Source organism: Manis javanica, chromosome 3 (genome assembly GCF_040802235.1).
Source record: "Manis javanica isolate MJ-LG chromosome 3, MJ_LKY, whole genome shotgun sequence".
NCBI classification, from domain to species: Eukaryota; Metazoa; Chordata; class Mammalia; order Pholidota; family Manidae; genus Manis; species Manis javanica.
The window spans coordinates 55,682,485-55,697,712 of NC_133158.1; the positions used below are offsets into that span (position 1 = coordinate 55,682,485).

The window sequence follows — 15,228 nt, forward strand, 5'->3', positions numbered from 1 at the left end:
GGTGGGGGCACACCCGTACACGGGAAAGGACTATGTGGCATGTAGTCTTTTCCACACAAAGAAATAGAAATCCCAAGAGGTGCAGTGATTGGACAAGGACACAGGGCAAGTCAGTGATGAAGCATTCCGGCCCCCTCTTCCTGACTTGTACAATCTGGTTCGCATTATAAACACAGAAACCTCCTCAATTTGCAGACATGTGGGCCTCAGTGGACACTCAGTACCATTTCCTGATAGTCAAGGCAGGCAAGTAAGAGGCAAAATTTCATTTCCTTGGTTTATTAACATGACAGTGAACTGTTAGGCTGTGTATGAAATGCAGCAAGGAGCAATCTAGTTCAGAATATGAGTGGCACACACACATCTCTATTCAGACTCCTGCTCCTTTTACACTAATCTAGCAAAAGCTCGACATACTTGGCAGAGAAAAGTCAGTAACAGCCTCATTTAAGTGGAAAACATTTGCCTTCCACTCCTCTGCTATGTCTTCAATTTTGTCCCTACCTTGTAAGCAACCATTTCTTCCCCCTTATTTATAGAAAAGAACACTTCTCCCTCCCATTTCATTCAGAAGGAACTCTCTTCAGTGCATTCAAAACTTTTCTCCACAAAAGCAGGGGATTTTCAGATACTGGTAAGTTGCAAAGTGCTTTCAAAACATCCCATCTTCTTTCCTCTCTCTCCTTATTCTCAAATAAATAAATAAATGGGTATTTGGACAGTGTTGACAGCAGAGTGTCAGGGTCACTTAAACAGATATGCAAGCTAAAGGGATGGAATGGGGGAGGTGGAGAAAAAAACAATGAAAAACCAGGAGGATATGAGATTGTTGAGCTCAGCTTTAGAAACAGTGTCAGCATTTTCTGTCCACTGATATGAAACAGGCAGGACAGTAATGAGAGTGTCTCTCTCGCCCAGTGTGGAGACTTGGAGTAAGGAGCTGGATTTGCAATTTTAACAAAAACTGGAAGCAGAGTCACCATTTTTTACAAATCTCTGAGTCTGACTCTGAGGCCTAACCCTTAGTGAGACTTGAGTTTTGTGGGGTCATTCCCTAAGCTCCTGGAAGGACAAAGGAAGCATCTAGTCAGCCCTTCAAAACTGGGCTTGGCTGGAAGCCTTGGCTTTCAGAGGCTCCTCCACCATGAGCTGGAGGAAGAAGTGCCTCACGGTCTTCCAACCTGACGCAGCCTCAGATTCCCAAGGCTGGGGGCAATCTCTCCCTGTTTCCTTCCGCCCTGATGGAGACTCAGCTCTGGCCCTTGCCTTACTGCTCCTCCTGTGCTCTGTGAGGGTCCTGGTTGCCTCTAGCTCAGGTACTTATCAGCTTCCACCATCCATGCACTACTTTCTGTTCAGCTTCCTGGGGCAGCACCCACACGGTTTTTTCTCCTAGCACCCAACTGTGGAAAGACGGGTCCACAGGAAGAAGTAAGTCCCAGAAGAAAAATGCTGTGGGCTTTTGTTCACACAGCTGCCATCCCCTAGAGCAGCGATCCTGACCAGTGTTTTACACAGAAGTCAGGGGCTAAGCAACATAGAGAGCACCACAAACATATACATGGTCCCCTCAAAAACTTTTCCCATCAAAATGCACATTTAAAAAAGGGTGTGTGTTTTAAAATTAGTAATGTGAAAAGAATGACTGCACATATGAGTATCACCAAGGTAAAGCATTCAGTGCATAATAGGCTTAAAGACTCATTTATCCCAAGAACACAGGAACATTCACACCTATATCTATAAATTGTCAAGTTCTTTAACACCACTAATAGTAGGATGCTTTTCTCCAACTTTGACAAAAGAAACTAAGGCAAGAGATCAGCCACTGGGGAGGGTTCTGGCTCTGTTACAGGAAGGGCATAGAGGGAATGGAGCTGGGCCACGATGACATCTAACAGGACAAAGAGGCAAGAGGCCCACTAATAAGATGGTGATGGGGTTTCCATCCTCAGTTTAGGATGGCATGAGGGACTTGCCTGAGCTTGAAAGATCATACCTGTACCAGAGCGAGGTTGACTAAAAGGGACCCGATCGCCTTCGAAGAGCTCCGACTGAGTGAATGCTCCTTGAGCAACAGTCGCAGCCTCCCTTGCGCTTCGTGTAAGGCTATGAAGGGGCCTGGCCTAAGTATCTATTCTGTTTTTTGCTTCAAGCCCACCAGGGTAGATAAAGAAAGTCAGCTTGTGACACCGTTTTTGCCTAGAGTATTTCAAACAAGGAAGTCATGGCTGCTTTGCTGAGGACTCTGAGGATTCCAGGGTAGTAATGATGCTATTTTTATAGCCTCAAAAATACCTAAATAATCTGGACAGAATGCCCACAATGTAGTCCCATTCTCTGCTGCTTCTCCTCAGGGCACAGTCTGACCCTATTCCAGGATTGAGAGAGAGAAAACTCAATCCTCCTGTTTCAGCAGCAAAGGAGAAGTGAGTTGGCTGAGAAAGGCCTGGCTCAGAAGCCCAGAACCACAACAAAATAAAACCAGAAGTGATACTTGGGAAACCAGATCTGGTCCAAGTAGTAGGCCAGGGATGCCAGAAAAGTTGGGTCTTGCTGTCCGTTCCCCTGACAGAGGCACCAAAAGCTTCACCTAAGACCCATGTGTCGGTTCTGATGGAAATACTACCTACAGTAGTCACAATAGACTGGACCCCACCAATGGAACAAAGGTTGACTGCACGTGGACTTTAGACAAATCATAAAAAATAATGGTAATAATTTAAAAAAAAATAAACCAAGTGGGGAAAGTCCTTAAAAGGGTGGCTCGGTTCTGCATTATGTGTGATCCTAGCCCCTAGGAAGAGGGCTGAATGTGCCCTCTTCAGGTGGTCTCCGGGACGGTGGCCTCTAGAGCCAAGGCTTCAGTGGGTTCCTCCTCGTAGTCTGACATGTAGGACTCCAGGCTCTGCTTGGCCAGCAACTCCCGCCGGGCCTGTAGCCGCTCACACCGAGGACAGCTTCCAGACTTGAAACAAGTTTTATGGTAACATGCTTTACACTCTGTTAAGGTTGGGAGGTGAGAGAGAAGAGAACAATCTGTATTATCTGCAGCTGGAAGTAAGTCCTGCCATAGCCCCTTCTCATGTCAACTGCTCAGCGTGCCTGTGGTGAAACACAGGGAGGTACTGAATCAAACCAAACTCTTTCTAATAAGGATGGCTGAGGGGAAATAAATTAGCTTTGTGTTCAGTCTTGTTCGCCCACTCCACACCTGGCACCAGCCCTCACCTTCGCAGGTCCGGCACTTATGGAGCTCAAAAGGAAAGATGATGTCATCCTCATTCTGACAAAACTCGCAGATGAACCCCTTGGCTTGGCAGAGCTGGGGAGGAAAGGGGACAGGAGGTGAAATGAGGGCAGCACATCAGGAACTGGCACAAGAGGGTGAGCACAGTGAGAAGGGGCAACATAGAAATAAGACTTGAGTGTGCTCTGAGGGGTTCTCCCACCTCCTGGGAAGGGCCCTGGCTGGACTTCAGAGCACAATAGCTAAATGGGGCCAGGCTGGGCAGTGTTACATAAAGCTTTACTTGGGGAATAAAGAGAGCCACCATTCTGAGACAATCCATCACCCATAAGATAACTCTCAATGAAGAGGTCAAAAGAAGGAGGGAATGGGGCCACACAAGGGCTTCCTAAAGTCAATGTTCCAGTCTGGGTAATAATTTTATTTTGAAATGGGAACCAATTAAGATAAAATGTGAAGACAAGGATATTTCTTCAAAATAACACCCAGCCTTGAGTCAGGGTACAGTGAAGTCTTTCTAATTTCCCATGCTACACAGAATTTCTACATATGACCCACTTTAAGCTCTAATTCTGGGACTGTTCACGGGAATACAAATTGGACATATTCTAGGATGGGAAATTCTAAAACTGAAACTTCCGAATTTCTGGCATGTTGGGCATATCAAGAACAAAAACAACTTGCATGCATAGAATACTTGAAGTTTACAAAATACTTCCACATACATTTTTCCACTGATCTTCAAAAATACTGAGAGGAAAGGAGAGTGGGTATTATTATCTTCATTTTAGAGATAAGAACATTGAGGCTAATCTCAGAGTGGGCAAGTATTTCCTTTGGTCACACTGATTGAAAATGACAAAGCCAAGACCCAGATCCCAGGGTTCTCCTTCCATGTTATGACAATTCTATAATGAAGGCCTGCTTAGTCCTGCTCATTACCCAGGGGGCAATGTGTGCACCAAATCCTCTTTTCTAATTCTAGGTTCTTGAAACCTAGACAGTTTTTATCTTTTCATCAACCTAAGGAAGAGCAATCCTGTCTAGTGTTTCCCACAGGGTTGACAGGCCATTTCAACTTCCTGGAACCAAATGACAGGAACCCTGTCCACCATTCCCCACATCCCTCAGCAAGGGCCCAGTCCCAGTGAGAGAGACTTGCTTACCATGCATCGCTCTACATGGGCAGCTCCCACCCTAGTGAGCTCAGCAAGCCTGGGCCCAAGTACCCCTTTCCTGGTTGCAGTCAGGTCATTCAGTGAGTACAGGTGGAGATCCTCTGTCAGGTGGCCTGGAACCATGTCAAAGGAATCCAGAATCCTATAGATAATGAGGGGAAGGGAGTAGGAACAGAGAATGAACACTTTGTATGGTACATCAGAGTAGAGATCTCTATCCAGAAGAGGGATAGGGAAGAGAAGGGCCCCAGGCAGAAGTAACGGGGTTGGGCAACACTCAGCCAGCCTAGGTGCTCCAGGCCACCAGGCCTTCCACACCACCAGGTATTTAGGTGGCAGAAGTGACTCTTATACACAGTGATTCATACCAGCTTGTACAGAGTGGTAGGTAGGTCCTGGAGAGAATAACCAGATTTCCTCTTCTAGAGAAGAATATAGATGCTATTACTGCTGTAGGCTTCTCATTTACCATTTCTGAAATTTTCTGCAAGAACCCCCTACTCTCCTCCTTTACATGACAAGGGCCAACTGCTAGGACATGTCTCTTTCAGAGACATTAAACCATCCAGAGGCATCTGGCCTCCCCACAAGACTTACTCTTTGGCCAGTCGGCATGTCTTAAACATGTTCTTCATGTGATACAGCTGGATCCGCAGCAGCTGAAGGGAAAGACATTGTGATGGTGGGTTGGGGGTAAGAAAGGGTATGACAAGGGAGGAACAACTGTTCGAATGACCAGTGCCTTTAAACCCTCGGGGTCTGGAAGCTTCGCATGCAGCAGCCAGAGCCTGACTGTCCTCTGTACCTGTAACTCAACAACTTGCTTCAAAGTGTCAGGGAAGGCTCCTTTGCTAGGTCAGGCTGCCCAAATCACACAGCTGGGAGCCACTAAGAAACCCAGAATTTGAATTTCCCACCTGATACCCTATTCTCCACTTAGTGATATTTTCAGTGCAGAGAGAAATCCTGCTTCTGCCATGGAGGGCTACCTGTAGCCTCAGAGCTACTGTTGCCAGCTTTGTGGCTCTCACTAGACAGATACTTGGGAAAAGGCAACAGATTAAGGAAGTGTATAGAGAAAGCATGAACAATGAGAAGGCTGCAGCTCTGATGTGGTGGCAGAGAAGTGTGGTGAGTTGGGGGAAGTCTGCAGGAAAAGAGGGAAGGGATGAGGAGATGAGATGCATAATTTGTGATGTGGCCTTTACAAAGGTCTTACCCGGACTTGATTGAGAAGCTTGACCTTCCTATAGAGGGCACCATTGATGTCCTGCACGTTGAAGAGAGGATCATTCCAGATCTTAATGAGCAGGTCCTTGGAGAAGTTGCTGACATAATATTTGCTGAAATCCCACTTGCGTAGAACTCGGCTGGGGATGAACATCTGGGCATTTTCGTGGCAGCACTGACAGAAGAACTTGCCCAAGTACTCACAGTACCGTAGCCGCTTGATATAATCTAGGAAAACCAAGGGTCAAAAAGGCAGATGTGGTTTCCCATCTATATGCTGGCACAGTGGCTCTGCCATTCCTTTTGAAAGAGCAGGAAAGGATAGCCGGTTTGAGCTCCCAAAGCTGCAGAAACCCACATGGTGTGGCCTGTGGTTTGTGTCCCATCCTGAAGGCCACTGAAACGAACCCTGACAGAGTTGGTGTAAGATCCAGCCTCCAAGAACCTGGCTGAATGGGCCCCATTACAATCCTGTTAATGTGCTCCCAGAAATGATTTGCCGCTGTCAGTGATCTTGCCTTGTCCTACCTTTCACGTCCAGGCCCCTTCTGTCCCTTTCCCCAGGTTCTGCTCTGTCACCTCCTCTTACTACCTCTCTGCCTGGTCCCTCTCCCAAGTGTGCAAGAGCCAATGGAGGCAGTCTGGGGGCTGGAGAAGACACTCACCAGGGTCAGTCCGGATGCCACATCCTGCGCAGCGGTAATTCTGCTTGGCCACAGCAATTTTCCTCCTGAGGGAAGGGGAAGGAGTAGGGGTTGGCAGATACCAGCGGTGTGAGGACTCTAAGAGTAAAGGATGAGGGTATAAACATACGGCTCTTACTAAGTATGGGAAGAGAGGGAAATTCACCTCTTGTTTTAGAGTTGGACAAAATGAACCTATTGGGAGAACCAGTTCAAACGAGGATTATAAAGTTAAAATTTAGGTCTAGGCAGCATCTCTCCTGAATACTGACCCATATTTTCTATACAAATATAAGAGATAAGAAATAGTTAAGAAGAGAGAACAATAGGGAAGAAAAGCATCCATCCAATTAAGAGAAGAAAAAACAATAAGCTCACAAAACTATTGAGGAAGGCAACAGTTTGAGGAGGCCATGATAAAAGTCCTCATTTCCAGTTAGCTCTGGGAAGGACTGGGAGCACTAAGATTAGGATGGATGCTCCTCTCCCTCTGCCTTTAAATAAACAGAACTGTGTGTGAGGTAGAGCTGGAGGCAGAGACAAGAAGGTGAGGAGAGAGCCCTGCCAATCCAGAGATGATGATTCAATTTCCCAATGGCTACTCACATGGGGGCTGGATGAACATTAAAAATTATCTGAGGACGGGGTGGGGCCCATTCAAGATTGCCACGAACACGAATACGCAGCTTGTAGATGTCAGCATGCTGCCCGTCATCAGGTGAGATAGGCAGTGAGTCTGGGATGGGCAGGAGCTGCGGAAGAAAAGCACAGGGTGATCTAACATGGTCAGTCTTGGGGAACACAAATGCTTGACCCTCTGGCCTTGACAGAAGCGTAGGTAATGCAAGACATTTCAGGAACACATGGGGAAAGGCTTCAGAGAACCCTGATCCTTGAAACAAACTATATGGCACCAGGAAAAGGAACAGAAACAGCATCCCAGAGTCATGGCACCAATTGCTAATGCTGTCCTTGGACCCACCCCAGGGTGCTTCATGCCTTACTCACTGCAGAGCAAAGAAAAATCTGAACAATTCACTTTTTCAGTGTCTCACAGGTTTTCAGTGTCACACAGGAATTCCACCTCTGGGTCTAGTGAGCAGTTATATAGAATACAGACAGTGAGGGGGCCATTATCCCCTGTTTTGACAATTGCCAGGGAAAAGCTAGGCAAGCATGCATACATTCAGGTATTCATCTAACACATTTGTAATGAACGGCTTCTGTGAGTAAGGAAGGAAACACATAGGCACATTCTACACTGGAGGCATGTGAGAAAGGAGAACAAAATCAGAAAGGCTCACGGCCTCCTGGGGCTGGACGGTGGGTAGAGAAAAACAACAGAAGAATCTACCTTCTGAGGGGCATCATGCTCTGGAACTAGCCACTCCAGCTCTGAGGCGGCTGGGAGCTGCATCCCCTCAAACTGTTTCAGGAGCCCCATGGCCACCGCCTCAGCAGATGTGGAGTGTAGGAAGCAGCTGGAGCTGGAAAGGAGAGATTCAAGGAAAGTTGAGCACAGAGACAAAAAAACAGGAAGATGGGAGCCTTCCCTCCAGGATCTGATCCCACACACAGTGGTTTCTGGACGGAGAAAACACTCATAGCATGCCCAGTCTGCTCAGCTTCTTTTCTGTCATCTTCAGACATGTGAATAGTGGAAAACATACTGGCCTTTTAGTTCTAAAATGGGTTCAAATCCTACTTACTAGCATTACGTGGCATTGCTAGTTGGGGGTTCTGTATCACTTCCTTTCTCTAAACTTAACTCAGTTTCTTTAACTGTAAAATGGGATTAGAATGCTAGTTTTTACAAAATAAAATGAGTAAAACTGCTTTGTGGACTATGAAAGACTACTCTTGTTCTCAAATGAGCTACTGTTTCCCCTGGTTGGGTCTACAATGTGGAACATGCTCAATTTGATATCATACTCAGAAATCACGATCACTGCTCTCTTTTGGGACCTGATCTTCTGGGGACCTTTGCTAAAATCAGAGTAGACAGAGGAGGAGCAGCCCACACTACAAGCTGTACCTCCACCAGAGCCCACCTTGTCTGAACCAATGGTCTTCTGTCCCTTCTCCTGGGCTCCTGACCTTGTCAGACAGGCCCAACCTTGCCTCTGTGTGAATCCGGATGACTTCAGCCATAGCCTTTCCTATTCACAGGCCAAGAATTGGGTTTGTTTCTCCACATACCCCAAGATTTTATTTTTTTAAAAAAAGTACTTACAAGGATTGAGAGGAAATGAAAGATCTGTTTGAGGCTGTATTCTTTCTGATGTCAGCATCTAAATGGAAACCAGATATAAGGGAAGCAAGAAATAGAAAGGGAGGAGGTAAGGGATAATAATGGGAACCATTCCAGGCTACTGCCAACTAAGCACTGAGGGAAGCAGCTAGGTGACACATTCTATGCAGGATAAGGAGCAGAGTCCAGTGGAAGTTCCACACATTTACGGTTGGCTCTGTTCATGTTATAGCCAAGCTGAATCAGCAACATCATGCATAACATTGAGAAGGTCCAAGTGGCTACAAGTCCAGGGGGAGCATTGAGTGAGACTTAGATCAAGACGGGGAATGAGATGAGGATGGCTCCCAGGGACATACCCTCTACCAAATATAAACAGAAAGTAAATTACTCTGATCTCCCCCTCATGCTCTAAATCTCAAGCCCTGTCAAATGATAATCTCTCTGAAGTAAGAACTCTATCTACCTCTATTTTATATCCCAATCAGCACCTAATACAGAACTTGGATCACAGAGGACCACTATTGCTATTACCCCTGAATGTGAGAAATCCTCTATATCCTTAAAAAAGCTTCATAGAAAGATTTCCTTCCTGTCTGGCAGCACAGGGAAGAAAAGAACTTCTCTAAGGCCTGGAAGCTCCCCAGAGATGCTTGGTAACCAACAAATTTTCATGGAGGTATTCAACAGGATCTTTACATAGAACTCTCAGGTATAATTACAGGGAACTACGGCAGACTTTCCAAAGCCTCTTTCTGATAAAGGATTTTGTAGAGTACTTCTAATAATGATAAGCTTGGGCAGAGACCTCACCTACCCAAATACTTTTGGTGGGGAAAATGTGAAATAGAGCAGTCACATTCAAGAAAGGCAGAGTGAGCCTATTCAAGTCATGAAAACAAGACTGTCTGGTAAGTCTCATCCCTCATTTCCTTTAACGCCCAGTGAAAAGACTTTCTTGCCTAATTAAACCTACACAATAATCAATCTATTGCATTTAAGCCCCTCAGTACAGCATTAAGCTTACATAACATCACTTTGCACTTGGCCATGAGCAGCTCAATTGTTCTTCACATTTCCTCTGTATATATATTTTTTGCATGTATCACTATATTGTAAGATTTCCTCATGAAGAAATGAGATGTTGCCTAATTCTTCTGTTGGGCCCTAAAACATATAACACAGGGCTTTGTATACAAGCATATACTCAAATAATATTCCTGATAAATCAGTGTCTTCAAAGCTATGTACACAAGTAAGAGAACAGAATTAGAATCTGTCACTTAGTTTTCATGTGATTTCCAAGCACAGAAAATCTTGAGAGCAACAAAATTTTTGATTAGTACATAACGAATCTTATTTTACTTAACAAAGAAGTTCACATATATCATATTTCCTGTCTGAATGTGCACCACCAAAATCCAGACCCCAATACACTGCTACTTGTCTGTTCTATTGTAAATAGTGCTAGTGGAGAAAAAATAATTGTAGGCAGTAGTAGACCTTCAAAGATTGTTGTTTGGTGTGCAACATTTATTTGAGTAACACTTATACTGACTTGGATTTATACCTAAGTCTTGCCTTGCCTTTACAGCCCTCAGAGTGCTTTGTACATAATACATTTTTGGAAAATAGTTCCTACATAACTGAGTAATTGACTAAAGGCCAAGTTGTTGTGCAGCATGTCATGATTGGCTATAAAAGCAGAACACAGTTTTCAGCCTGTTGGGAGTGACAGCAAAGACAAGAGAAAATCTCAGATACTCTTCAATAAAGAGCTAACCTATGTTGTTACTTTCAGGTTAGGCTACTAAAGAAAACTGCACACAAAAAAGAAGAAGAAAAGTGGTGATCATTTGTGGTTGCTAAGGAAACCATTGTCTTCATAAAAACTGTTTAGCAGTTCTTCATCCTTACAGAGGCAGTTTGTTGGGAGAAAAAATCATTCTCTCCTGATTGGAAAACATAGTCAAGTCATACTTTATCATGTTTCTTCTCTCTTCCCGGAGGTGCAATGACTTCCTAGCTTACCATGAATACTTTCAAGAGTGTGGAAGACAACCTGGTATAAGGATCTTACCCCAGGAGTAGAGAAGGAGAAGCAGCATCTGATACCAAAAAGTACATGACACCTATGGAGAATTCAAGATGGTGGTGTGAGAGGTGAGGCAGAGAATTCCTCCCAAAACCACATACAGTGTGAAAATATAGTTAATACAAATAGCCCTAAAACAGCAACAGGAACGAAGGCTGCACCAGACTGCATACAGACATCACAAACAGAGCAGACCTCACGAAACGGTAACGTACGAAAGCCTCGATCCGGCAGGACCCAAGCCCTTTCCCCACCCCAGCTCACCAGGGGGAGGAAGAGAAATGGAGTGGGGAGGGGTGGAAGCCTGGGACTACTGAACACCTAGCTCTGGAGGTCTGCTTTGTAGCACAAACCTACATTGTGTGGTGCTCTGGGGTTGGTGGGGTTGAGGAGCTGGGACAGGCAGAGTACTTGAGAGACAGATTCCGGCCATTTGTGGAGGACAGGATCCATGTTTGGCCATTCTGGGACAAAGGAAAGGCAGGCCATCTGAGAGGCTTCCTAGCAGCGAGAGGGCTGCTGAAGGGGTGGTGTTTGCACAGAGCTTGCTATGCGGGAGAAGGGATAGGTGAACAAGGTTGTCTGGGTGCACGCTGCCCAGCAGGTTGGGAACTTAGAGGAGCTTCAGGCACTCCATCCCCCTGAATGCCTACTCAGCTACGAGGCCACCCATTGTGACATGCAGCCTGCTGTGCCTTCCTCCTGGCCTGCCGGCACCTGCTCAAAAACTGGCAGTCACTGTGCTGGCATCAGGCCAGCCAGAAGGAGGCCCCGCCTACAACAGCTAGAGACACAAAGCAGAGGCTTACACCTGTGTGCTCAGCCTACTGGCTCTGATACTGGAGACAGGCACTGCAGCTGGGAATCAGGAAATAGCGCCACTCCCCTACAACGCCCAACCTCACTCTAGGGGATGAGCAGCTCCAGAGACTGGAGCTTCTGCACAACAGAGGGTGCCACATAGAAATATGAAATGTCAAAGGAACCTGGTTCAGACCAAAATCTCACAAAACCCAGAAAAAGGGCCAAATGAAACTGAACTCACTAGTTTTCCTGAAAGAGAGTTTAAAATAAAAATCATAAACATGCTCATGGAGGTACAGAAAAATATTCAAGAACTCAGGGACGAATTTAAGATGGAGATTCAATCATTAAGAAATTCCATATCTGAAATGAAACATACAATGGAGGGATTTAAAAGCGTATTAGATGTAGTGGAAGAGTCGGTAAATGGGATAGAAATTAGAGAAGAGGAATACAAAGAAGCTGAGGCACAGAGAGAAAAAAGGATTTCTAAGAATTCAAGAATATTGAGAGAACTGTGTGACCAATCCAAACGGAACAATATCCGCATTACAGGGGTATCAGGAGGAAAGAGAAAAAGGGATAGAAAGTGTTATCAAGGAGGTAATTGCTGAAAACTTCCCATCCCAAATCTGGGGAAGGAGATAGTCTCTCAAGTCATGGAGGTGCACAGATTTCCCCAACACAAGGGACCCAAGGAAGACAACACCAAGACATATAATAATTAAAATGGCAAAGATCAAGGATAAAGATAGACTTTTAAAAGCAGCTAGAGAGAGAAAAAAGATCACATACAAAGGAAAACCCATCAGGCGATCATCAGATTTCTCAACAGAAACCTTACGGGCTGAAGGGAGTGCCATGATATATTTAACGAAATGAAGCAGAAGGGCCTAGAACCAAAAATACTCTACCTGGCAAGGTTGTCATTTAAATTTGAAGAAGGGATTAAACAATTTGCAGATAAGCAAAAGCTGAGAGAATTTACCTCCCACAAACCACCTCTGTAGTGTATTTTGGAGGGACTGCTATAGATGGAAGTATTCCTAAGGCTAAACAGATGTCACCGGGGGAAATAAAACCAGAGCAAAGTAGAACAATTAATTACTAAGCACATGCAAAATCAAATCAACTACCCCCAAAGTCAATCAAGGGATAGGCAAAGAGTTCAGAATATGATACCTAGCATATAAAGAATGGAGGAGGAAGAAAAGAAGGGAAAAAAAAAAAGGACCTTTAGGTTGTGTTTGCAATAGAATACAAAGTGAGTTAAATTAGACTGTTAGTAAGGGAATTAATTTCCCTTGAACCTTTGGTAACCACGAATCTAAAGCCTGCAATAAGTACATACCTATTGATAATCACCCTAAATGTAAATGGACTGAATGCACCAATCAAAAGACATAGAGTCACTGAATGGATAAAAAAACTAGACGCATCTATATGCTGCCTACAAGAGACTCACTTCAAACCCAAAGACATACACAGACTGAAAGTAAAGGGATGGAAAAATATATTTCATGCAACTAACAGGGAGAAAAGAGCAGGAGTTGCAGTGCTTGTATCAGACAAAATAACTTCAAAACAAAGAAAGTCACAAGAGACAAAAAAGGACATTAAATAATGATAAAGGGGTCAGTACAACAAGAGGATATACCATTATAAATATCTATGCATCCAACACAGGATCACCTACATATGTGAAACAAATACTAACAGAATTAAAGGGGGAAACAGAATGCAATGCATTCATTTTAGGAGACTCCAACACACCATTCACTCCAAAGGACATATCAAACAGACAGAAAATAAGTAAAGAGACAGAGGCACTGAACAACGTATTAGAACAGATGGACCTAACGGATATCTACAGAACAATTCATCTAAAAGCAACAGGATACACATTCCTCTCAAGTGCACCTGGAACATTTTCAAGAATAGATCATATACTAGGCCACAAAAAGAGCCTCAGTAAATTCAAAAAGACTGAAATTGTACCAACCAGCTTCTCAGATGACAAAGGTATGAAACTAGAAATAAATTATGCATAGAAAACAAAAAAGCCCACAAACACATGGAGGTTTCACAACATGCTCCTAAATAATCAATGGATCAATAACCAAATAAAAACAGAGATCAAGCAATATATGGAGACAAATGACAACAATTATTCAACACTGCAAAATCTGTGGGACACAGCATAGGCCGTGCTAAGAGGGAAGTATATTGCAATACAAGCTTACCTCAGGAAAGAACAACAATCCCAAACGAACAGTCTAAACTCATAATCAACAAAACTAGAAAAGGAAGAACAAATGAGGCCCAAAGTCAGTAGAAGGAGACAATAATAAAGATTAGAGCATAAATAACTAAAATTGAGAAGAATAAAACAATAGAAAGAATCAGTGAAAGCAGGAGCTGGTTCTTTGAGAAAATAAACAAAACAGATAAACCCTGAGCCAGACTTATCAAGAAAAAAAAAGAGTGTCTACACATGTAAATAGAATCAGAAATGAGAAAACAAAAATCACTATGGACACCACAAAAATACAAAGAATTATGAGAGAATACTATGAAAAATTATATGCTAACAAACTGGATAACCTAGAAGAAATGGACAACTTTATAGAAAATACAACCTTCCAAGGCTGACCCAGGAAGTAAGAGAAAATCTGAATAGACCAATTGCCAGCAAGGAAATTGAATTGGTAATCAAAAACTACCTAAGAACAAAACTCCTGGACCAGACGGTTTCACTGATGAATTTTATTGAACATTTAGTGAAGACCCATTCTCCTTAAAGATTTCCAAAAAGTAGAAAAGCAGGGAATACTCCCAAACTCATTCTATGAGGCCAACATCACTCTAATACCAAAATGAGGCAAAGAACCCACCAAAAAAGAAAATTACAGACCAATAACCCTGAAGAACATAGGTGCAAAAATACTCAACAAAATATTAGCAAAACGAATTCAAAAGTACATCAAAAAAAGATGATCCATCATGATCAAGTGGGATTTATCCCAGGGATGCAAGGATGGTACAACATTCAAAAATCCATCAACATCATCCACCACATAAACAAAAAGAAGGACAAAAACCATTTGATCATCTCCATAAATGCTGAAAAAGCATTAGACAAAATTCAACATCCATTCATGATAAGAACTCTCAACAAAATGGGTATAGAGGGCAAGTGCCACAACATAATAAAGGCCATATCAACAAACCCACAGCCAACATTATACTTAACAGCGAGAAGCTGAAAGTTTTTCCTTTATAATGGGGAACAAGACAAGGATTACCGCTCTCCCCACTTTTATTCAACATAGTTCTGGAGGTTCCTAGCCATGGCAATCAGAAAACACAAAGAAATAAAAGGCATCCAGATTGGTAAGGAAGATGTCAAACAGTCTCTGCTTGCAGATGACATGATATTGTATTTTAAAACCCTAAAGAATCCACTCCAAAACTACTAGAACTAATATCTGAATTCAGCAAAATTGTGGGATACAAAATTAATACACAGAAATCTATTGCTTTCCTATACACTAATGACGAACTAACAGAAAGAGAAATCAGGAAAACAATTCCATTCACAATTGCATCTAAAAGAATAAAATGACCTAGGAATAAACCTAACCAAGGAAGTGAAAGACCTATACCCTGAAAACTATGAGGCACTCTTCAGAGAAATTAAAGAGGACACTAACAAATGGAAATTCATCTGTGCTCTT

At 43.5% G+C, this 15,228-nt stretch overlaps 1 protein-coding gene across 4 annotated transcripts in view; it reads right to left on the reverse strand.

The window, feature by feature from the left end:
* Positions 1-251: 251 nt before the first annotated feature.
* The window catches only part of RUBCN (rubicon autophagy regulator), a 75,612-nt gene continuing 60,635 nt past the window's right edge, over positions 252-15,228 (reverse strand). For all 4 annotated transcript variants that reach the window (XM_073231474.1, XM_037013106.2, XM_037013105.2 and 1 more), the window contains 9 exons: positions 8,575-8,632; positions 7,696-7,828; positions 6,948-7,093; positions 6,324-6,388; positions 5,648-5,886; positions 5,026-5,087; positions 4,417-4,570; positions 3,232-3,325; positions 252-3,003 (listed from right to left, as the gene is read on the reverse strand). In XM_073231474.1, coding sequence (XP_073087575.1) covers positions 2,825-3,003; positions 3,232-3,325; positions 4,417-4,570; positions 5,026-5,087; positions 5,648-5,886; positions 6,324-6,388; positions 6,948-7,093; positions 7,696-7,828; positions 8,575-8,632 — 1,130 coding nt within the window. In that variant the 3' untranslated portion in view covers positions 252-2,824. The remainder of the gene's footprint in view (positions 3,004-3,231; positions 3,326-4,416; positions 4,571-5,025; positions 5,088-5,647; positions 5,887-6,323; positions 6,389-6,947; positions 7,094-7,695; positions 7,829-8,574; positions 8,633-15,228) is intronic.